The following is a 25,784-nucleotide window of genomic DNA, read 5'->3' as shown; positions in this document are numbered from 1 at the left end:
TATTTCCATGAAGTAGTATAGTGAATTGAATAGTATCTCCCCAAAATTCAAGTCCACCTGCAACCTGAGAACATAACATTACTTGGACACAAGATCTTTGCAGATAAAATTAGTTAAGACGAGGTCAGACTGGATTCAAATGTGCCCTAAATAAAATGACTGATGTCTTTGGAAGAAGAAGAGAAGATACATAAATATAAAGTCATTATGTTGTACACCTCAAACCAATACAATGTGATATGTAAACTGTACCTCAAAAAAAAAAAAAGACACACAGATACATAATAGAGAACATGTAAAGATGCAGGAAGAGGCTGGAGTTAAGTTGACAATAAGATAAACAATGCCAGGAGCCACCAGAAGCTGGAAGAGGCAAGGAAGAAGAATACACCAGAGCCTTTGGAGGAAGTAGGACCCTGTGGACACCTTGATTTTGGACTTCTGGCCTCCAGAACTGTGAGTGAATTAGTTTCTCTTGTTGTAAGTCACCAAGTTTGTGGTGCCATGGTGGCCCTAGGCAACTAATACAAATAAAGTACTACTACTAGCTCCATTTTACAGGTGAGGAAATTGAGCTATAGAAAGGATGCCTGATTTTCCCAGGGACACACAGCTTATGAATGGCAGAAATGTAAACTCAGACAATCTGACTCCAGAGTCTAGGCTGTTAATCACTACTTTAAGAAAGGGCTTAAGGCATCTGGCTGGCTCAGTTAGTTGGATGTCCGACTCTTGATCTCTGCTCAGGTCATGATCTCAGGGTCATGAGATCGAGCCCCACATCATGTCCATGCTGAGGATGGAGCCTGCTTAAGATTCTTTCTCCCTCTCTCTCCGCCCCTCCACCCACTCAAGCACGCATGTGCAGATTCTTTCCCTCTCTCAAAAAAAAAGGGGGGGTTAATAAGTGCTTGCTCCATCGTTTATGCTTAGCAACTCTTGGTTCATTCATTCATTCATCTTCTATCCATCCATCAGGCCATCCACCCATTAAATTAACTATGTAAGTACTTCCACGTACAACAAACATTACTGAGAACCTATAATTCATTTGCCACTGCAACTAGGTATTAATGTCAGAGACGTGAATCAAATTCCTCTGATTTTCTTATTTTTATTTGAAGGTCCCCAAATTTCCTAGCCACTCAGGTATACAACTTTGGTGTGAACCTTTTAACTGAGGTATAACTGACATATAATATCATATTAGTTTCAGGTACACAGTGTAATGACTTGATATTTGTATATATTATAAAGTGATCACCACAATAAGTCTAGTTAACATTGATCACCATACACAGCTAGAGATCGTGTGTGTGTGTGTGTGTGTGTGTGTGAGAGAGAGAGAGAGAGAGAAAGAGAGAGAGAGAGAGAGAAATGAGAGATGGGAGTCCTAGATTGTTTCTTTTTTATTCTTTCCCTCAAACTCTCTTCCAGAAATTATGTATATGCTTCCTAGCAAATATTCTGTCTCCAGAGGCTTTTATAGTTTTTATCTTCCCTTAAAAAAGTACTTATCAGGGCACCTGGGGGGCTCAGTCAAACGTCTGACTCTTGATTTCAGCTCAGGTCATGATCCCAGGGTCGTGAGATGGAGCCCTGAGTGGGGTCCACGCAGCAGGCAGTCTGCTTGAGATTCTCTCTCTCCCTCTGCCCCCCCCCACTCTCTTTCTCTCTCTCTCTAAAAATAACAATTTTTTTAAAAAGTGCTTATAATGTGTATCATACATACAAAAGAATGTATGAAACATATGTGAACAGGTTAGAGAAAAATAAAGAAACGCCAGCATGCCCAGTGAGCTAAGAATGAAATTTATAAGCAGCTCCACAGACTTCCCTGACCAGCTCTCCAAAGGCATCCTCTGTTCTAGTTAATCATTCTCACATCTTTCCTCATAGTTCTAACATCTATGTAAACCTCTCTAACCTAAATATTATGTAGTTGGCTATCTTTGCATTCTCTATAAGAGGAATCCTACATTATGGATCCTTCTGTGACATGCTTCCTTTGTGCACTATTGCATTTCTTAGAATCATCCATGCTGACATGTGTAACTGTAGTCCATGTATTACGGCGGCTGCAGAAGATTCCATTATGTGATTGTAACACAATCTATTTATCCACTGTGGAGCTGATGAATGTTTGAGTTGTTTACAGTTTGGGTCTTCTATGAACAGGGCTGCCGTGAACATTCTGGCACCAGCCCCGGTGCACACAGGCAAGGATTTTTAAGGTATATACCTAGAATCATAAATGCTGTGTCATTTGGTGTGTGCTAACTCAACTTTACTAGTTAAAGGCAAATTGTTTTTCAAAGTGATTGTACCAGTTTACACTTTCTGTGGTTTGTGATTATTGATCATGATTTCATATTCCTTAGAAATTAATCTTTGGGAATTCTTTTTTTTTTTTTTAAGATTTTTTTATCTATTTACTTCACAGAGAGAGATAGCGAGAGCAGGAACACAAGCAGCGGGAGTGGGAGAGGGAGAAGCAGGCTTCCCGCCGAGCAGGGAGCCCGATGCGGGGCTATATCCCAGGACGCTGGGATCATGACCTGAGCTGAAGGCAGATGCTTAACGACTGAGCCACCCAGGCACCCCAATCTTTGGGAATTCTTTTAGGCCTGGGTTAACAATGCCATGTTCGTAAAAGGACTTTATGATTGCTTCTTCCAGTTGCCTAGAGGCACTATCAACCCAAGATTATTTTTAAAATAAATGCTTGCCTTGAGCGTTTTTTGTTTTAAAAGACTACACACATAAATTTATACCTCAAACTGGTATTGATAGGAGGGATTCCTTGTGGTTACAAAATCGCAGAGAAGATTTTTTTTTTTCCTTATAGCTGGTGACAATTTGAGACAGGCGAGTTTTTGCTACACTTTCTATGTTTCTAGGTTTACTTCCTGTCCACCCTTATACTGGGAGCCACACCCTTCCGGGCCCAGTTTATTAGGGGATCTCTTCTTAGACTGTGTACTTTGGGCATGTTCTAGGCTTTGTCTCCTGTGCCCTGTGTTTATGCAGACCCGTGAAACTGGTTCTTGCTTTCATGTCATTTTACCTCTATAGATCCCTTACTTTTGTGCCAGTTCACAAATACACTTCAAAGGACTTAGTTTTGTCATTATCCTAACATCTTAGCTTTCCTTACAGCTGGAAATATGCTTAACCTTTTTTTTTTCCCATTCACCCTGCTCTAATTGCTCAGTTCAGATCCTAGCTGTGTGATGCCCAGATCATTCTAAAAACCTCTAGGAGGTTGTAGTCAGTACACTATCCCTAGTTGAATATTGCACAAGTACTGAACACTGTTCAGGAGCTCACTGAGGAGTCACTGGGGGTTCTGAGGAAATCATGACGAATGGCTGCAATTCAGCGAATGCCTACTATAGGTCAGAGACTTCATTAAGCATTTTATGTATATTATTTTTATACATGCATTTTTAGTGTTTATTTCTTAAAAATTCAGTCAGGACAGAGGTGAAAAACTGAGTTCCATAAAAAGTAAGTGGCTTGCCAAAGGTCACATAGCTAATACGTAAGCAGCCAGGATTGAAAGCCAGAAGTGCTTGAGAAAAGCCCAAGCTCTCTCCTCTACACCAGTGGTTCTGTGCAGCCCCCGCAGTCAAAAATCCTGAGATCAAGAGCGAGGCCGCCTAAGAGGATTGCCTTATGCCTGTCTGCAGTTTCACCCCAGGTAGATACATTCTTATTTGCTTTATCTGTTGATGTTTGATGGCACGCTTCATTTGTAAAAATGCTTCTGCTTTTAAACCACAATATTCAATTGCCTGGGAGGCCCTTTAAAACCTGACCCAGGGGCGCCTGGGTGGCTCAGTCGTTAAGCGTCTGCCTTCAGCTCAGGTCATGATCCCGGGGTCCTGGGATCAAGCCCCGCGTCGGGCTCCTGGGATCGAGCCCCGCGTCGGGCTCCCTGCTCAGCGGGGAGTCTGCTTCTCCCTCTGCCACTCCCCCTGCTTGTGTTCCCTCACTTGCTGTGTCTCTCTCTGTCAAATAAATAAATAAATACCTTTAAAAAAATAAAATAAAACCTGACCCAAACACTTCCAGCCTGAACTAAAAACACGAATACTGATCTTGAAGGCAATCTAGACAGCTTTTTATTCCTCAAAGGCTGAATATTTCTAAACAGTCCCCATAATTTCCTGGCACATCCCTTTGCCAGTAATGCTGACCACCAGCCCTCGCTCCCCCGCCTCCACCAAGAGATCCAGCAACTCAATCCTAGACCCAGCTCAAATGTCACCCCACCTGTGCAGTCTTCCTCCACAAACACTACACACGATTCCCCACTCGGGACTCCTACAGAACTCGTCTGTTCTGCTCAGGTACCAGCTGTCTATCAAGATGGACGATAATCTCTTTTAGGGCAGGTCCTTGTCTTGTTCAGGGCTGACTCCTACATAACAGAATCCCAGTAAATGCTGAACGAAGAAAGGCCGATCCCTTGCATGGTCCAATGCTCTCACTATTCTTCGAGGAGCAAAAACCTACATCAACTTAATTGGGAACCAAAAACGTCTGCTTTCTTACTACCTCTCCATTTCACCAAAGAAAGGTTAAGAGTCTTGTGACAGACTTAGGGGTTTTTCCGCACTTGAAGAGAAGATAAAGGGAGTGGTGCTCAGTGGGTCTGAGATTACTCTGGTTGCCTAATTCACCTTGGGCAAAGTGCCTGAGTTTTGCGATGCTTGCTGGGATCACCTGTGGAGCAATGTATTTGTTTTGGCAATAACTGTCAGAGAGTTCATGCAGGTGAGGTCTGCAATCTATTGTACTTCGTGAATCAGAAGGCATTAAGTGCTCTGATATCTAATAACATGGTATCATGACCAACAATGATTGGACACCTATTATATGTGGGGCATTTTCCATAGATTGCCCCACATTCATTCTCACAGTTGTATGAAGTCTGTGTTACTATCATCCACATTTACAGATCAGAAAGTCAGGTTAGGTAACCTACCCAAGGGCATTTTTCTAGAAACTGACAAAGGCAAGATTCGATTCATGTCTCCCTAGTTTTAGATCTTTGCCTTTAATCCCCACTCTCTAATGCTTCCTTGCCTAAATGCTCCAGAGTAACATAAAAGAGGAAGAAGAACTTACACTCGTTGAGTAAAGAAGTAAAGAAAGAGCAACAACATTTATTTAGAGTCATCGGAGTGACAGGTACTCTGCTAGGTTCTTTCCAGATACTGCTGGAGTGTGGTCATTGTTCTTCTAACCGACATCTGTCCCTCACCTTTCCTTTTGTCAACACAGGATGATGCCCAAATACAGATGCCCCCACTCCTACTGGTAATCAGTTGTGGTTTTCTTCTCACATGTTTACGCCAGTGGTCCTGGTTGTTGTAATTATGTAATTTAATTAGGTACTAAAGTATAAAACAGTGCAGAGGCAGAATATTTTTATGAAAACTAAATTAAATGCTTTGGAAAGACTTATTAGAAAGAAGTTCCTAAAAATATTCCTGCTAAATCAGATATGAATGGGATGACGGTAAGAGACTAACATAAAAACCAGAAAAATCCAGAAAGATTCTATACTCAGATTACTTCACAGATTGCTTTAATCTCCAGCTTTCTTTCAAAGAGACTGAAAGTGGGACTCCTAGAAAGAGCATTTATGGTATAGAAGGCCAAAGAGAATTACAGTCAGGGGATCCACACTCAGAGAAAAGGCTTCATCTTTATATTCGTGTTGGGAAAATGGATGTACTTTTCTGTGACTTATGGGAACAATCAAATATTTACCAAATATATGTACCTTTTAGCATTCCTAGCTGTTAGTTATTTTTTTTAAATTAGCCAAATAACTACTAATATAAATTTTGCTGAATAAAAGGCCTTCTTTTAATCATTCTTTCTATTCTCAAGAAGTTAATTTCAAGAGGATTTGAAGATACCTCTAAATTAAGCTGCTTCTTTTTTTAAAGATTTTATTTATTTATTTGACAGAGACACAGCGAGAGAGGGAACACAAAATGGGGAAGTAGGAGAGGGAAAAGCAGACTTCCTGTGGAGCAGGGAGCCCAATGGAACCCCGGGATCATGACCTGAGCCGAAGGCAGACGCTTAATGACTGAGCCACCCAGGGGCCCCTAATAAAGCTTCTTCTAATAAAAACCTCCAGAAGCATTATCTAGGTGGCCAGATCTAACAGACCTGTTGCCTGGTCATGCCTCAGAAAATATGGCCCAGGAAGAGCACCAATGTTATGATCTTCTCATACTGGATGCATTGACTCAAATGTGAATGGTGGCACCAGGTATATCTATGCAGACACATCAGAAGACAAATAAATCTGTTTACTTGAATCCACATTCTTCTTTGCAGGGTTCTGCTAAAAGTGAAATCACAAGTCTGGGTCTTCAAGGAATCAATATTATGTCTCTCCTAACCAGTAAAACAAATCTTCAAAGTGGCTATTATGTTTATTCCATCACCAGGATTGGGAGTTCATAATCAATACAGGGTTTAACATCCAGCAGTTTAGCAGTGATGTCTAACTTGGCCTTGACTCTGAGGATAGAGTCATTGTTTTCAGTGATCTTACAGTCTGGCTGTGCGGGCTGCAGCTGGCATGTGGAATGAGATTTTATGGTAGCAGAACCTACAGAAGATGAAGTCCACAAACACTATTGAGAAAAGCCATTTCTGCATACTGAATATGGCTGGGGAAACAGAGAGGAGGAGGAGATGCAGGAATTCTAGTGGGGCCCCAGTCAATGGGGAAAAGAAGAAAGGAGGGACGCCTGGGGGGCTCAGTCAGTTAAGCATCTTCCTTCAGCTCAGGTCATGATCCCAGGCATGGAGCTCCCTGCTCAGCCAGAAGTCGGCTTCTTCCTCTCCCTCTGCCCATCCCCCTGCTGATACCCAAATAAATAAATAAAATCTTAAAAGAAGAAGAAGAAGAACAACAACAACAACAAAGGAAAAGTGAGCAGAGATATAGAAATAACAAGGTTTCAGGATTGGCAAATAAACAATTTCTACTGGAAAAGGGAGGCCCCTGGAGAGAATGGTAAAGGAGAGGTTCCCAGGTTTGGAATGGCATTGAAAGCTGACTTCATCATAAAGATATCAGGAGCCAGCGAAGGGTTTCGCGGAGTGGGAAGAAATCGTTAGATCTACATTTTAGCCCAATTAATTGACAGCAGATTCATGCTGGAGAAAATGGAGACAAAAGGAGGGGCGGAGAAATGGTTGTCAATCTATTATGCCTGAAGGATCTCCAGGGGAAGACTGAAACAAATAAACAAATCAGACACTCGGGCCCCTACCCCCAGAAGTTCAGTTGGTCCAAGATGGGACATTTTAATAAGCACAGCTCAAATGATTCTAATGTGTAACCAGATGTGAGTGCCACTGAATTAGGTTATAATAAAAATATGGCTCTGTGTGACAACGACAAATACCGTATGATTTCACTTATATGCAGTATCTAACATACAAACGAACAAAGAAGCAAATAAAAACCAGACTCCTGAATACAGAGAACAAACTGGTGGTTGCCAGAGGGGAGGTGGGTGTGGCGGATGGCTGAGATAGATAAAGGAGACAAAGAGGTACAGACCTCCAGTTGTGGAATAAATGTTACAGACATGAAAAGTACAGCATAGGAAATATAGTCAATAATATTGTAATAACATTGTATGGTGACAGATGGGGACTATACTTACCTTGGTGAGCACAGAGTAATGGACTGAACTGTTGAATAAATATGTTGTACACCTGAAGCTAATATAATATTGTATGTTAATTATACTTCAATAAAAAAGAAAAAATATGGCTCTATGTGATACGGATATTTGGGGGCAATAGCACATGGAAAGGAAAAGAAAGGAATGATGTGAGGGGCATTCTGAAGGTCTGCTGACAGACTTTTAATTTCACTAAGACAATGTTTAAGATCTGTATGCCAGATTTTTAAATTTTGGCTTTCATGTTTGCCTCCCCCACCTTCTTACTCTTCTATATCCCCCGTTTAAAGCAAACTTTTATGCCCAGAAACTACAGATGTCAGGCTCTTCTTGGTAATATGAGACAGTAATTTTTGGTGAATAAAGTAATACAGATTATTCTCAGTCAGGAAGGGGATTTACACAGTATGGGGGTTGCTTATCAAAATCCCAAAGTCCTCTGTGCCACTGCTCCTTAATTAGTGATTTCCTGTCAATTATAGTTTTGAAATATAAGTGGAGCTGCTTTGCAGAACTTCTCAAAATCCAAGATTGATAATGTTTATCTGGAATAAAACAATTTTCGACAGAAAAAAAGTGGCTTGAGAGTCACATTCTTCTGAATTTAGGGCTTTGAGAGTGGACACAGAGCCACAGGACTGCCAAAGCATGTGAAGGGGAGGGGCGGTAACAAAGGAGGGATTTTTATTTTTTTATTTTTCTTACCCACTAGACAAGAACAAAATGGCAGTTTATACCCTGAGACATGGCCATTCAGATAGTGCCCACTCAAAGTTTCCAGATATTTGAGAGTAAGAGATTATGTGCTGATATTTTATAGATCTCTTGCACAGTGATCTAATTTCTGACCAATTTCAAAAGAATGTGATGAATTGCGCAACCCCCAACAACTGTGACATTCAGGCCACAATCTGCCTCCTGTCAATAACCCACCGCAGATCTTTCCGAGACTGGTTTTCTCCCCCACCCCTAGCCCCACCCCACTAAGGGGTATTAGTTACCTTAGCAAGTAAGTCCTTTTTAGGTGTGTGTTTTGGGGGTGGGGTGCAGAGATCCTGAAAGGGAATCTTGTGTGGCAAGTGCTTGAAAAAACTCGCACCGTTTTAGTTCAGGAAGATCTTGAGTTCTTAAGATTTCATTCTTTTTTATTTAACTGCTACCTAGTTACTTTATATAAACCAGCGTTTTCCATCTACAAATCAGCACTGGGAGGGGTGGGGGGGAGGGCTTAACCAATAAGGAAAATGCTTCTAAAGGCTATCTGTATTTGTAATCACCTCTATCAAAACCACCCGAAGGACCAGGGGCTGTCTCCACAGATTCCTTCCCATTGCTACAAGGCTGCCTTTGTTTGTAAGGACTTTGCTTGGAACTAACCTTAGTTCATCCCTGAAAATGAGGTCACTGTCCCCTAACACATGTTAAGCATGGTTAGCATCTTTCCACTGGGCCCTTGGCCAGAAAGGCCCCAGCTGGTGCACATTTCGAATCTGCCAGGGCGTCTGCGCACAGTGACCCCTCTCACGCTGAAAGGCAAAACAACATTTCCATCTTTATCTTTAAGAAGAGGGGACTGGGAACCAGTTAAAAAAATAAATACAGTGCCGGCAGGCTTTTGTTTTCCTAAAGACAGTGTTTTTAAGAGAGATTTACTTGGCCATGCTGATAAAATCCACTCTCATCAAGTCTGTCTACTATGATCTGGTTTACATCAAAAGGAAGACCCAGAATCCAGGCCCCTTGCAGTGTCTTTTCTCACCCAGAATTCAGAGACCTAAAAATTCTCCTGGAGACTGATTAGAAATAAAAATAAATACTGAGAAGAAAGATGCTTCCCATAGGGAAAAAAAAAAGCACATCGGGTGTTGGTTGGTGGTGGGTGGGAATTTCTAATACTCCTCAATGTGAAGTTGATTCAGTTTGGCTGCAAAACAGGATTTATTTGAGTTTGTCTGAAATTTTCTGGGAACATAAATAAAGTAAGATTTTAAAGAGCAAGTTTCACCTACCTCTCAAGGGACATAAGACCATTTGTATGAAGGGAGGAGAGTTTTGTATGTCCTAATATTCTGTGGTCAATATAGTACTCTTACGTCATGATTTTGTAGTAGCCTGGGACACAATTTTCAACCACTTTGACTTACAGCTTTCTTTTAAAAAACTTTCCTTACACTATAGAATTTTAAGGTATCTTAGTGGGCTGTGGGCACAGATTATGTCCTAACACGATTGTATATTAGGCAGAATGCTATAAATGATGTTAGGAATAGACAGGTTAGAATAGTTTAACTAAGTGACAGGTAAGTTCCTCCCTTCCCTAAAAGCTCCCCGATAACTGTGCAACGTGAAAGTACTCTTAGAGCTAAAACCAGGTAGTTTATTCCCAAATGAACAAAAATGGAAAAGTGTTAATAAAAGTTCCATTTTAGCCAGGGTACTGAATACAAGACATAGAAAGAGGTGTAACTCATCCAAAATATTTCTGAAGTTTAAAATGAAAACAAAATGAACACTTCACTTTATTCCGTTCAAGGACATTTTAGTATGGGATGAGTTTGTCTTTACTTGCAGGAGAATACAGTTATAGAGCAGAGAGACCCGTTAACCTTAAAATTCATAAACCATTTACTTTTTGTTATTCTGAAATTTAAAGATCCAAATAAATAAGGCTGGAAGATAGCCAGAGATGGGGAAATTATTTCTGAAACGTATGTTTTCCAGGTGGATTCATTACCAGGCATGTTTGAAAACTCTGCTGTGTTTGGACATGTTTCTGGTTATCTCTTGGGATGAGGAAGCACAAGAGAAATGGTAATACATTGCTTTGGGGAAAAAAAGTCTATCCACAGCTCTCTCGGTGCTCAGCAACTCAGAACATATAACAGCCCTGGAGAATTTCTTTTTTTTTTTTTCCCCCACGTTAACCCATCATAAAGATGGAATATTAACACGAGGAAGATTTAACTCTTCTGAAAATTTTAATCATTTTTATTTCAGAGAATTATTTTCCCCATTGAATTAAAGCAAGAATGTAACTGAAGGTTGCATAAAGTAGCTAGCAGTTATTGTTGGTTTGTAATGTGTAAATTTTGCAGATGCCAAGCTCTCCAAAACATATGACTGAAAGCCTTTTCCATTTGTAAGGCAAAAGGCCAGTGCTGAGCCAAAAAAATGTAGAGCCTCTAGGGTCTTAAACTTTCTCATTATCAGTCATTCCTTCTCTTTTCTTGCTATGCTTCATCTAGTTCATCTGTCTCAATTATTTCCCACATGAACACGTCTTTTAAGAAATTCTCTTTTGCTTTCCCATGAGCGAGGCTGCCTATAAAATATTTGATGCAGAATCCATACTCCACTGTTCACCCGAGGAAGTGGCTGTCTTAAGTGATCAGGCTTTCCCACCCCTGGAAAGATCACTTGACATGTACCCCACCATGTCTTCATTTATAATTGTTAGAGCAGGAGAGTAATTTATGGAAGTGCCCTTGACTCACCTCAACAATATGTACTAAATAATCTCAAGAGACATAGCCCTGACCTAGTCAACTGGTCAGTAAAGATTCAATATAGTAAAGATTAAATCTTAGTCTAAATATATAGCTTTGCTTTGTATTATAAAAAAAATGTATATTTCAATTTTTCTAACTCATTTTCATTTCTGAGGTAGGTTGAGGTTACCTCATCATCCCTACTGTATAAATAGGAAACTGAAGCAGAGAGAGGTATGATTTGCTTAACTAGTTAGGAAATTGCTGAAAATAGAAATCAGGATTCCTGGATTTTATGTTTTCTCCCTACCTCATGGTACAAGAACAAGAATGAATTGGTCAACAATTTAATGGTTTGAACTAGTATAAGTACTTGGCTGGAGAGCTTCCTGCCAGACTCCAACAAAAAATGGGATCTCCAAGGTGTACTTGCTCACCCTTCCTTTCCTGGAACTGTCTTCCATATTGCAACTCCCTACACGGTTATCCCGAGCACCCTGGGGCACGGTGACGCATCTAAACATCGTGACCCATGCCACACAGATGAAGGGGGCTAGAAGAGGCCAGCTTTGTCTCTTTAGCCATCAAATGAAGTTGTTCTGAGCCTCCATGCGATAGTATTATGCAGCCAAAATTGGGGAGTCTGTGTGCACCTTTGTTTTTAAAACAAATGGCAGGCTGTTGCACAGCCTGGCTCAACCACAACAAAGAACTGCGGAATCCCTTAGAAATGCACCTTGTAATACAAAGATACGGCTACTTATCACTTAGGAAATACAGAGCAGTTACTTCTGGCATTACACATGGTAGATTATATAAGACATATCAACTGTTTGGGATTTTTCCATTTATTTGGTATGTTATGAATCAGAACAGGGCTTCATGCCTAAGGATCCTTATTATGTAGGAGGTATTGGCGTGAGTCCTAAAATATTTAATCCAGCGAACTATTCACATCTTAAATATAGCAACTGAAAACAGTGATAAGCTAAAATTGGTCTAGGTATCAGGAGAAAAGAGAAAGCATTTACTTGAATAGATGAACATTTTTTTTCTTCTTCTTTTTTTTCTTTCTGAGATTAGAAAATAAATAGCTTGGTTTTTAGTGTGGATAGACAATACTGTGAACATATGTAGTTTCTTCCACTGCACAAATATACTTTATGGGGTGGGATCAGCCAGGCAATCACAATGCATTGGACTTAGCTTCCTGGTCAGATAATTAGAGGTCTGGGGTTAAAAGCCCGGAGGAATTGAAGGGTGAGGCCCATGGCATCAGAGGGAGAGGAGGCATTAGCTAGTGAGATGAAAGGTTCTTGAATGTACCATGCTAAAATGTTGTGTACCAGCTGCTGCAGCTGGAGCCTCGCTGGTATATGGGGAACTACCTGCCTTCTTTGGGGGGCTTCTGGGGAACACGGTTTCATAGGGACTCTTATCAACACCAAGATGCCAAAATGCTACTGCTCATTCCATTTTAATTTTTCATTGCTACTCGAGTCTGTCATCAATAAAGGGATTTGAGAAACCCTCGGTAAAAACATAGCTAAGTAAGTTTATTTGAATGGATAAAAAATATATTTTAAAGTAAGTTTAGTTCACTAGTGAAGTTAGGGGTAGATAGGTAGGCTTATAGATAGAATGATTTTGGAATATTAAATAATCTCCAGGTGGCATTTACATTTTCCTGGACAAGATTTGTAATCAGAAGACTTAACATCTTTACATTGAATGCAATAAAATGGAAGAGAGAGAGAAAGAGCAAATAATGCCCAGATGTGCAAGAGGTCTCTTAAAAAGTACAATGAAAACACTTGGTAAAGATAAAGAAGAAAGTTGTTTTTTATTACTTTAAGTTTAACATATAAAAGTAGACTGTAAAAAAAAAAAGAGTAGACTATATCTCAAAGTTAAGGTAACCACTGGAATGTGCAGTTATAGGTAGTTACAACATGGTGGCTGACTTTGAAATGTCCAGCTCTATTATAATCAAACGGCTAAGACCTACTGCAGGGATCTTGGGAATACAGACTCATATCTGAGAAGCTGCCCTTCACGTATGAAGATGAAGGTGCTAACTCAGGGGTAGAATATCATATGTATTTTTTAAGTTTTTGGAGATAGATCTAATTAATCACTTTCACTGATCATCTCAGAGTTCAAACTCTGAAGCCAAAACACTTTCATTCAAAACCTTGGTACAATTTACAAACTGGGTGTCCTTGGATAAGAGACTTAAACACTCTGTAGCTCGGTTTACTCATCTGTAAAATGAGAAGAGCTGTAAAATTTAACATGTACAGCTTTTGATAAGAGTAAGAGAGATAATATATGCGAAGCAGTTAGAAATGTCCTGGCACACAGTTGGCCTTTAATTAATACTATTATTATTACCTTAAAAATTTCTTAATTTGTTTTAGCTTGCTTGGCTATGGCAATTACCATGAGTCAAGTGCACATTACTGATCACACAGAGACTGAACATATGAACTTGACCTTATTTGACCAATGCTTTCAGCAACCAAGCTAGGCATACAAACCGGGCCAGGGAAGGTTCACACTGCACTCTGTCTAGAGTAATGGTTCACAAACTTGTTTGTCTCAGGGTCCCTTTATATATTATTGAGTATCCCCAAAGTATTATTATTGAGTATCCCCAAAGAGCTTTTGAATAAGAGGGTTATAACAATTGCTATTTACTACCTTGGAACATAAAACTGAGAATTAAACAAATATTTAATTTATTTTAAAATAATAACACACACTATGTAACATAAAACATATATCTTATGGAAAATAATGGTATCTTCCAAACCAAACAAACAATATAAGAAGATTGGTATTGTTTTACAGTTTTGCAATAATGCCTGACAAGAGAAAATATTTAGATCTCATATTTACTTCTGCATTCCATCTTTGGCCATATGTTGTTTTGGTTGAAGTATGTGAAGGAAATCCAGTCTCAGACAGATAATGTAGCTAGAAAAGGAAGGATCTCCTAGGTACTCTGGGAGGGTCTCAGGGATACCCAGGGGTTCCTGGACCACACTTTGAGAGTGGCTGATCTGTAGCAAAGTTGTCAGACTTACTTCATGGCATTAAGGCTGATTACCTACTAAGAATAATTTAGGCAATAGGATTGAGTAGGAAGACAAAGTGTAAGTAAATGCATTGCTGCTATTTTTGCAAAGTACAGACCAGAATTACTCTAATTACTACCTATTTACTGCTTTTACTGCCAATAAAATTATGGATTCTCCCACCAGTTAAATATGTATTTATTGCCTATTCACTACCTTGCTTCAGCCCGCTTCCTAGATAGGCTCTTTCCAAGAGTCCACGTCCACAGTGTCAGAGTTACACTTCTCCAGTGGATAATGCTGTCCTCAGAACATCAACTTAACATTCTTGGAAATGACACGTGAGAAATAAACAACCCATCTCATTGCCAGTGGTGCCACCATATCAGAAAAGATAACATGAAAATTCTTGATAGACAATTTGTCATTATTGTGTAAACACAATTATCGACATGAATCCTGTATCCTGGGAAACTTCTAGCCTGGAAATAATGGTCTAATTTTAGTCACTAAAATGAAAAGTTAGCTAGTACATTTTCCTGTTTAAAATATTTTGAAATATTTAAACATTTAGAAATATTGTGCCTTATTATAAGACTAGATGGTGACTAGAAGGCCAACCATTATTTTAAATATAGTTTACTAAGTATATCTGACTTCTCAGCTATATAATAGCACTTTATTTTCAATTTAATTCAAATACTCTGTTGATGAGATGCTTAAAGTACTCTTTTGAGCAATTACTCTTAATGAGTAATTATGAAGCAATGTCTCTTCAGAGACAAGGATTTGTTTAAAAAATTTTAACAAATATTTATTGAATGCTCAATATGTGCCAGATTCTGATGATCAAAAGATGAGTAAGACACAGCCTGTGTTTAAAAAGCTACAGTATTCAAAGTATAATTTATCTTATTGATACAAGTGTTTTCAAAATACAACAGAATAATCACTGAGTTCTTGAAACATGTAAAATAATAATATGTCAGAGTGATGCTGAATTAGAACACAATATAATCAAGAATTCAAGACTAAAATGTGACACATATCCAGATTTTACAAAGCAATTTTTAACATTATTGACTTCTTCTACTTTTTAAATTAGCTGCATCACTCACGTCACCTGACCAAAGAAAAATGCATTCACTTCCCAACCTTGTTATCTAGAAATGAGTATCTTGAATGTCTACACAGATCTGTGTTTCATGTGAGAGCAAAAAAAAAAAAAAAAAAAAAACCCTAAAATAAAAGAATTAAAATCTTTACAGATAATTATGCTTAATAAATGATTAATTAGTAACTGCAGATATCTGCCTAATATGCTATGAAATTTGTGTTGCGTAGTCTAATATTTATCAATAGTCTAATTAGAAGATATGATTTAATTCTTATACTAGCCTTTGCAATATATTTTGGGGATGTAGTAAAAAATATAACACATAAATATTTACATTAGAATAAAGAATTGGCAAATATATATTTTACTTTGTGACTAAAAATGCCTTAGTATTAATAAAGAGAATGGCTGTTAAAAAGACAGGACACTTAGATTTTAAATTCTCTTTTGTCTTATAAGTGTTGCTTAGGGTTGATTATCACCCAAATTTATAACTGAGAGGAGGTAGTATCATCACACTGTCACACAGAGGAAAGCACACTTAGCTGGTAAATACCATACTTACTGCATAACTAGGTTTCCATTTTAAAACAAGAAACTGTACAGGTAGTTTCAGCAGCAAAAAGGCTGGTTTTGTGACTCCTTTCTTGAGTTTGACTATATGAATTTTCCCACTTGCCCTAAGCTTCCTAAAGTGAAAATCATCAACAATAAAACTGTGGATTCTCACAACAGTCAAGTATGTATTTATTAATGAATTATTAAAAAATCAGACATATAAAATAGAACCCAGCTGAACTGAAGATAGAATATGAAATGATACCAAGAACTTCTATTTGGTATGACAGAGTAACTTCAAAGGATTTAAAAATGATTCACAGCTATGAAGGATCTTATCATTAGCTGCCTCTGAAATGCAAATTAAAATTGTATTAAATTTGGGCTTTGCTCAATATTAGAGTCTAGCTTCTTCTTCTTCTTTTTTTTTTTTTGCCTGATCATTATTTAAGAGCTCAAGTTTAAGAGTTAATTTTTCATCAGTCATTTATGGCAAAACTAGTTCTTTCATAAAGACTTTATTAGCAACTCATGACAATTTCTAAAACTGGCAGAGGTACAAACACTCTACCTTTCTAGACGGTTTGGGCTACAAATGTTTCACAATTAAAAGTTGTAAAATCATTGAAAATTTCTCCCAAAACACAGAATAAGCAATCCTGTAGAAAATCTCTAAACACTACAGAAATCACAAGCCAAACAGAAGTAGCAGGAGGAATATTAATGATCATTTGTGAAAATGTAATTATCTACTATACCCTCTTTGCAAGGACTTTATCCATAGTTCAGCTCATGCAGACAAACTGTTCAGTCTTCCATTCAAGTCAGAGACGAAAGCAGGAGATGAATAATTCTTATTCATTGTCCAAATAAACCCAGGACAGCAATAGTATACGCTACCCTCTATTGTGATGGGACTTGTGTGCAATGTGTCGGGTCAGTACCCTTCCAGAGTCATGCTTAGGGCAGGATAATTTCAAATTCAGTCTGTCATTTTATTACACGTTTTTTAAACAGCATGCCCACCAAAACAGAAAATGCTGCACATATGGGCTGAGATCAAATGCTCTCACCATTTAGTTGATATATTCTGACACGAGGCAGAAACAAGATGGTCTGCTTTTATTTGAGCTTTCCTTTTGGATCTTGGATCTTTTCTTTTCTTTCTTTTTTTTTTTTTTAATTAACTCATTAATTCTTAAGAGGCCAAATCTTTTCAAGTACATTCTTTAAGATTTGTTATATTTGCACTTGGCTTGAAACTTCCTAGCAATTAGTATTTTTCAAAGCCAAGTCTCACTAGGTCATCAGCAAACATCATTCTGATTATATGTAAAGTTTTCAGTTCTACAACTAATGGAACAGAATGCACAACTGAAATTCAACCTTCAATACAGCTTGTAATTTTTGATGGGTGAATTGATTATTTTTAGGGTGACATAATGTGATTTTTAGGACTCACCTGGCAGCATGCTTATATTACTAGTAAATTATCCTTAACGTCTGGAATTCATGAACAACATTTACATCTTAAAATGAATCTTAAGTTTAATTTGAAAAGGCCTTTCTCTGAGGCACACAGAATATTTGCAAAGTCTCACTGAGATTAAAATTTCATAAATGTCTGCTATAGAATACAGCAATATTCAGTAAAGGTCATGAAATAATGTTCTTCACTAAAAGATCAACCTATTTCCAATACAGAGATTAAAACTGAATCCATTTGAAATAAGGTTCAAAATTGTGAGAGTTCTCTGAATTGCTTTTTGTAACACTATGAAATGACAGTTCTTTTCTCAAAACCACTAGCACGTCTTTCCTTAATGTTAGAACTAGCACCAATATCCTCATCTTTATGATGTCTTTTGCTAGGCATTAGGACTAGTGCTCACAAAATGCTCATCTGGTGCTCAGGACTTAATATACGGTATTAATAGCAAAGTACACGTGTGAGTACATGTGTGTTCTCATAAGTAGATAAATTGGTTGCTAACTGAAAAGACATGGGTAGAAAGAAGAGATCACATGAAATCTTCAACTATGCCATAATCAAAATAGCATCTTATGATCCCCTCAGAATCAAATATTCAAAATTTTATACATATAAAGCAAGCATTTACCTCCTTTCCCCATACAGTAACCCTTAAGGGGACAATGGATTACTATGCAAGTTTTTAACATTATTAAATGAGATGACATATTTAGATCTATGAACAATTCTATTGAAACCAAAATATAATTACATTCTCCAGCTTCCAGATATCCCATCCCCCATCTACCATTTATATGAGTTTTAAAAACAAACTTTAACTCCACAGTGTTTTCTCCCAACTGTAAAATTCTATACTCCCCCGTGTCAATAAACCAGACAAAGCTGAGTTTTAAAGCTCTCACATTTCTCTTGAGAAAAGTGTGAACATTTAAACCTTACATTCTTGGGTCCACTAGGCCCTTCCTGGACCCCACGCTGCCTGGAGTCTTTTTGCATTTCATTAAGCATCTTCTTCAGACATGCCTGAGCCCAGCACACTCCACATTACATCAAAGGCAAAACGTACCTAGGGTCCAGATGCGAGCAAAACAGAAAGACAGCACAGCGCATTGTCCTACACATATTGGACTCAGGCGATCCGTGGTACACATAGGCTAGCTTCGTTCCTATCTGGCAACATGCATTTTGTAAAAGACACAACTATTCAAGGCCAAGCAGCACTTCTATAAGGAAAATGCATTTCATTCGGAAACTATAAACGCTTACTTGTTCTGGGAAGCTCTCTCCCTCTTCCACTGCCATTCTCTGAGGCCAAATATGAAACCTGATAACTCAATTAGTTAACACTTTGGACTGAGCATCGAGTCTAAAAATATCTGCCCTGGGAAACATAAAGGTTTCCCCTGCGTCCTGGTAAGAAGGTAGGAGCCGGTCAGTATTTTCTTCACTACTGAACTAGGGAGTGGGGAGGGGCAGAGAAGAGCAGGGCAGGTAGGTGCCTTGGTCCTTACAAACGATAGAGTAGCTCCCAGAATTCCCCACTGACTTACCATATTTGTGGCCTCCAGTCAAGCTCTGTGCATTTAGTCATGATATGTGGAATACCGAAAATAGCAGGGCAATCAGCTGGGAGTGTACCCTAGCTGCTGGAATCACTCATGAAACCGGCTTTTGTCATTCTGCTTATCAGCACTTTCCTCTGTATGGGGACTACTCTGACATTCCTCCGAAAGACAATACCACCATTTTCTCCTCTGTCTCTGGAATCCAGGCAGGCGTGCCCTTTATGATTTTAATTTCCTTCGCTGTATTAGCTTTACTAGTGAATATATGGATGCATGCACAAGCACACACACGGACACACACACACACACACACACGGACACACACACACGGACACACACGGAAAAACACACACACACGGACACACACACACACACACACACACACACAGTGAAAGCACACTGTACTACCAAGGAGAGTTCTCTTACAAACCAAATTCCCATTTATCCCAGGGCAAATGCAATGCATCTTTTAAAAAAATATAACATCATATAAAGCTCATATGTTTGACCAGAAAAACAAAGCAAAATAAAACAAAATGAAACAAAACCTCACTGAATGCTTTTGGTCAATTTGTTTTTTTTCAATTTAGGTATTTTTATTTCTACTAGTTGAATTCAGTTTTTCAGATTTGGGACAGGTAATAGTCATGCAACTTTTCACTAGTCTTACATTACACTTGAGCTCAAGAGTCAACGCCCTAAAAAACCTATCATCACAAGATGACAATCACCCTTTATGTTTTATTTGGGACAGTTCTAATCAATAGCTTCCTCAAAACTGTAAGGCCTGAAGGAGTGTCTGCGGGGGACTGAATTCAACTTTAGGAAGGCCAGTGTACAAGTCCATTTGACACATATTTATAGAGAGCCTACTACATAATTCGAGGTGCTGGGTGAGGTAGATAGAGAAAGACAATGAACAAAATACAGAAATCCCTGCCTTAGATGAAGCTTATGTACCAGCAGATCTGGGGTAGACTATAAGCCATAAATATAATAAATAAGTTATTGAGAATGATCAACAGGATAAGTGCTACGAGAAAAATAGAATAGGGAGGGGGGATTGTAAGTGTGTGTTTAAGGAGTAAGTAGGTCAACTTGATAATAATGGTAAAATAATAATAATGCATATAGGGCAGGATCTTATATTAATATGTTGAACCACATGAGATTGCCTTATTTATTTATTTTAAGATTTATTTATTTATAAGAGAGAGAAAGCAGCTGGAGGGGCAGAGGGAGAGGGAGGGGCAGAGACAGCATCTCCAGCAGACTCCCTGCTGAGTGTGGAGTCCAACGCAGGGCTCAAATCCACGACCCTGAGACCGTGACCCTAGCAGAAATCAAGAGTCAGATGCCCACCTGACTGAGCCACCCAGATGCCCTGAGACTGCCATTTTTATAGGTCACATCCGTGTGTATTCCAGGAATTTCATACGGTCCAATCTAATAATAACATAATCATGGCCATTATTATTTAATAATTATTAAGTACTCTACATGCAAGATACTATGTTAATTTCTTACATTTGTTCTTTTAGACCTCATAGATATGCTATGAAGCAATCTTTCTTCATTTGTGAGAGAGAAACTAGAATTCAGAAAGGTTAAATAACTTGCCAAGGTCACTGGTGACTAAACAGTCAAGATTTGAACCTAATTCCATATTATTCTAAAGGAAAGGTCACACTGGCAGCAAATAAATACAGGTTTTCTTGGCTCTCACTGTGTTTTAAAAAAAAATTTTTAGTTGCCAACATTTCAAAATTGATTAATTTCATATCAAAATCTAGAGTTCTTGTTTAAAAAAAATAACAATGCAAGGATTGGGCAACTCTGGGCCCATGTCTGCACTGGGCCAGTTCCCAGGTATTGAGTGATGGCTCTCCACTTCTGCCCCCTCACTATCTTGCCTTGCTTTGCTTCGGTCCTTGGGTGCTAAGCTACCCAGAGGCATCTGAATTTGGGCCTTTGTCCTAAAACCTGTGCTCCGGATCACAGCACAAGTGATTCCCAAGGGAGTGTGACACCCCAGGGGGGCACATGACACTCAAGGGAGGGTGACAGTCTGGGAGAGGATCAGGCATGGCTCTGAAATGCCTGGAGGAGTTTGTTCACTACTGACTGTACATCTCTTTCTTCCCCCCCTCCTGGGTTCACCACGTACAGGGTGGGCACCTGACGTGCTGGAAAACACGCATCAGTGGGAAAAACCAGGAAAACCATCACGTTCTCACTCTGTGCCTATTTCTGGATGGACACACAGTGAGGTGCGCCCAGTGTCATCTCTGGAATATAGCAAGTGTGATCTGCCTGTGACAGACACAAGATGGGTGGGCGACAGAGTCGGAAAGGAGAAAGGTCCCATCAGCTGATGCTCTGAAGATGGTGAGGTTGGCAAATGAAATCCTCACCATCCCCAGGCCAAGCACTGCTCAGTTGAGGGCAAACTCCATCAAACCCCAGGCCACACCCCCAAGCCCAGCTCTTTCCTCTAGAGCTGCAGACATCCTTCTGATAACATTTGTTATATTGCTTGTTCTCTTCCAGGCTGTTCTTTAATGTCTGCGTTAACCACATCTGGTTTATCAGAATGCTGTGGGCCTACGAGTCCATGCCTGTGACTCTGTCCCCTAGATCCTACGGGCAGTCCCAAGCGTCTACAAGAGAAATAAAAAAGCAAGGCGTCTGGCTCCAGGAAAGGCATCCAAGCCCCCTAGCCATCCAGACCTGTCCAGAAGGAACTCATGTCGGTGTTTAATCATGCTTTTTGGCAAAGCGCTATTCCTCACATCTAATTTAGACCTCTCCCACCAATTTCTTCATCCTCGGTCTTCAGTGAGAAGACAGGACACTTGGTTACCTCCTTCCAAATGTTCCAGACTGTTACTGAGTTGTCTTCTCCCCTCCAGTCTTCTCTTCCCTAGGATAAATAATCCCAACTGACTCAACGTTTCGTGGAGCTCTTCAGAGGAAAATCCTCTATAATTATCTTAAGTAAGAAGAGTAATAATTCCCATAATTGTGTCTTTCAACCCACCCCCTGGCCAGGACATTTTGTTTCCCAAACTAATGCTGCTCATGTCACAGATACTGCAGCTGCAGAAAGGAGAAGCAAGGGTGGAAGTGAACATCCCCAAATGGTGAGTCCAGGCTGATATGGAAGGCTGACAGAGCCTGAACTGGGAGTCCGGTGGGTCTGCTGAAAATACTAAATGCTCAATGGTGGGAAATGAGCCATAGCTTTTACCACATCTTATGAGGACAACGGTGCCCTACCTCAAGGAAACCCAATGTTTAAAAAAATATTTTGACATAAAAGATACACAGTAGAGTAAATTACATAATCTCAGAGATCATTTAATCAAACCCCATCATTTTAAAGATAAAGAGATGGAAGCCCACGAGTAGTTCTGCGATGGCATACTATGAATTAAAGATGTCCTAGTGCTTCGAATTCATGATGGGATCCCTATAACAAGCATAAAGACTTAGGGTATTTACATGGGGATTTAATTTGCAAAATGAGATTTAACTTGTGATTTCAAGGTGCACTAATCCTGCTCTACAAAGGCAGTGCTCCTGAAGAATGATGGTGTGAGCATTGCTTCTGGTATTTGTCATTTGGGGACTCAGACAAAGGGGCAGAAACTTGTATGAGGGTGTATACGGAAAGAGCTACCAGCTGAGAACAGAGCCTGGTAATACTTTTCTGGGTGGATCTTTAAAATACAGAGCAACTGAGAAGTTATGGTCTTTCCCACCAACTCAGGTTCCCAACTAGGAACCAAGGGTTCAGTGTCTGTGCATGCCAAGCCACCCTGAATCATGAGTCCTCCAGCTGGGACTGGCTCTCAAAGTTCTCCCTGTGAGCAGACAATGGGGTCTGGGTGAGCAGTGTGGATGGAGGACAACACATCCTTTCCAACAGGCTGCTCGCCCTGGGTGAGATCCTCCACACAGCCCTCTGAGCCTGCTGCAGCCTGTGAGCACTCACGTGCTGCTTGCATCTTTGTGTCTCCAATCTCTAACCAAGGGCTCCACACAGATGTGCCCAACCCGGTGTTTCAGGAAAGCAGGAAGAGGCAGAGAGAAACGGAGGATCGGTTGGTACCATCTGCAAATTCAGTGGACTTCAGAGATAATCTCCAGTGTCAGATCCATTTCAAGCAAGGGAAAGAAGGTTTTCGTGGTTGTGCTGGAAGTTCCTGAACCCCCTGCCCCGCCCCGCTTCACAGATCCTTTCGAGACACAGCAAACGTCTAGAGAGGGGCCTTCTCCCACATGTCCATCCTGAAAGTGGGCCCGCCACATACCAACTTCTTCACTATGGAGATTAGTTTGTCTTGAGATAAGCGTTCTTCAAACTACAACCTGAGGACCCAGACTGACCTGCTACCTGGTTTTGTGTAGCCCTGAACTAAAACTGGCTTTTATAATTTGGTTGAAATAAATTAAAAGAATACTATTCCATGACACGTGGGGATCACATGCAATTGGAATTTTAGTGTTCACAAATAAAGTTTTATTGGAGTATGTGGGAGACTGTATGGCCAACAAAGCTTAAAATACTATCTGCTCACTTTCAGAAAAAAAAATTGCTAACCCCGAATTTTAGTGTTCACAAATAAAGTTTTATTGGAGTATGTGGGAGACTGTATGGCCAACAAAGCTTAAAATACTATCTGCTCACTTTCAGAAAAAAAAATTGCTAACCCCTAATCTAGAGCAAGGGGTTTGGAGGTTGTGTTCCTACGATGCATTTTTTTTTTTTTAAGTAGGCTCCATGCTCAATGTGGGGCTTGAACTCACAACCTTGGGATCAAGACCTGAGATCAAGAGTTGGATCTCAACTGACTGAGCCACCCAGGTGCCCCACTATGATGCATTTTTGAAAGGCAGTGGAGAATCCCGTGGACCTAGCATGCTGTCTGATCACTGAGATTGGAAAACAGCAGAAACTCCTTATAATCCAGTAGAATGAATTCACCCACTAGCTTTATGTAACAAAAAATAGCATTATCTTTTTGTGCAATAATTTAAAATATTAATATTCTCTAGCCTCTCTGTGTGTATCACACACAAAATATTGAGCACTAGGACCTAGATCCTGTAAAATTTTCTCTGTTCAGTACTGAACAAAAACACACAATGTTTTCAAAAAGGAAAAAAAAACATGATAACAGCATTTACATCATTGATAGGACTCCTGCAAACTTGTAGTAACAAAGTACGCTCTCTCTTTTCCTTGTTTTCCCTTTCTTTCAAGCTGAGACCATGACACAGGCATTGTTCACAGGGAACACATGGAAAAAGTAGCTCATTGAGCCTGTAGGAGGGCAAATGATCTAATCTACAAGGGAGCTTTTAAACAGCAAAGTAATCTGGATTGGCTGTATTTAACATTTTCCACATCTTCATCAGGGCACATTCTACCCTTCTTTATGAGCAGAGAAACAGACAAGATAAAGGATAAAAGAAAAGTTGAGAGACCCAGATTAGTCAGGAGACCCCTGACTTTGGAGGAGCCTGGTTTGGGATGGCTCCAGTGGGGCCATGGGGTCAGGAACTCAACGTGGTGAGAGGGGAGAGGCGGCAATGTGGTCAGTGAGGTGATTCCACATCTCCTTCTCTCTGTACCCAGGGCCTCAAGCCACCACCATCCAAAATCCAGTGATTAGGTCAGGACACACAATAGCTACCTTGGGGGTTACTTTTACTAAAACAAGGGATTCTATCGTGGGAATGATCAATGCAGCAAACTCTCAGGAGGCTTGCTTTATCCCTAACAGAAAGGATACATATTCCTACAAATTCCTCTGTCTGGGAGACCTCTGCCTCCCAATGAGTTCACAGCTTTCTACCCCTACCCATCCATCCCTTGCTGCCCAACCCTGCTACTGCACGCCCTCAAAACCTCGTGTTCCAGGAGAAATGATAGGCACGCACTCAACATACTCTCCCTCCTTCATTTTGCAAATGGTTTTATGTGCAAATGAGGCCAGTAGAATAAAAAAGGGGTCCTGTTGGCAAAGATACAAGAGAACAAATGATGTACGGTAACACATCGCCACCAGCTCGTCATGTACATGCATTCCCAAAGCCTGCATACTTCACAGCAAACAGATTATAAGTGGTGCTGTTCATTAACAACAAAGGCACCCTGGTTTTATGAGCTCAAGTTGCATTAGGAAAGCTAGGTTATTTCTGGACTTCCAAGGCTGTGTTCAGTGTAGCCTGAAGAAACAGAACAGCAAGATATTTCTGCATTGTCATATGCCGTTTAATACATAAACATGAAGCATGCAAAATTCAAAACTGATTATGAAATGATTACTTTTTCCTCCCTTTTGAAGGTCTCCATTGAGTGTAAATAGTCTTAGCTAGGTGAAATTGATTGTGTTTCCGCTGTTGTGCATAACCAAGGCGTGAGATTGGGAAAACATAATGAACTCCAGGGGCTTTGAATAGCCTGAGAACACCACCTTTAAAGATGATGAGCTTACAGCTGCGCACTCTCGATTTTGACACACCACTCCAGTCGGGTGTCCATAAATTGTGACAAGCATACACATTTCCAAAAATGAATTCGAAGGCCAGAATAACTTGCATAGGTAGTTTCCTCTGCCTTTTGAACACTAACATACTCTGTTTAATACTTGAAGGTAAAGGGAAAACAGAAACAGACCAACTCTTAAAAAAAAAATTCTCTATTTGAACCATCAGAAAAGAAGAAACCAAAGGTAAGAAA

The 25,784-nt window shown here is 39.8% G+C and overlaps 1 protein-coding gene and 1 long non-coding RNA gene across 29 annotated transcripts in view; one reads left to right on the top strand and one right to left on the bottom strand.

The window, feature by feature from the left end:
* The window catches only part of ANK3 (ankyrin 3), a 681,670-nt gene that overhangs the window by 233,251 nt on the left and 422,635 nt on the right, over nt 1-25,784 (bottom strand). Inside the window, exon 1 of one of the 28 annotated variants that reach the window (XM_073886223.1) lies at nt 19,019-19,128. The exons of 26 other annotated variants lie outside the window; for them this stretch is intronic. In XM_073886223.1, coding sequence (XP_073742324.1) covers nt 19,019-19,021 — 3 coding nt within the window. In that variant the 5' untranslated portion in view covers nt 19,022-19,128. Of the gene's footprint in view, nt 1-16,734; nt 16,866-19,018; nt 19,129-25,784 lie in introns of those variants that run through there. One more of the 28 variants, XM_073886220.1, reaches the window with a different exon arrangement.
* On the top strand, nt 3,581-23,561 carry LOC141371355 (uncharacterized). The gene is made up of 3 exons (XR_012376254.1): nt 3,581-3,703; nt 21,584-22,176; nt 23,070-23,561. It is a non-coding gene; the product is annotated as an uncharacterized lncRNA (long non-coding RNA).

This window comes from Callorhinus ursinus, unplaced genomic scaffold (assembly GCF_003265705.2).
Source record: "Callorhinus ursinus isolate GAN/ISIS: 27379988/994484 unplaced genomic scaffold, GSC_fseal_2.0 scaffold69, whole genome shotgun sequence".
Classification (NCBI taxonomy): Eukaryota; Metazoa; Chordata; class Mammalia; order Carnivora; family Otariidae; genus Callorhinus; species Callorhinus ursinus.
Note: the sequence above shows the minus strand (reverse complement) of the source record. Positions and strands in the feature narration are given on the sequence as shown.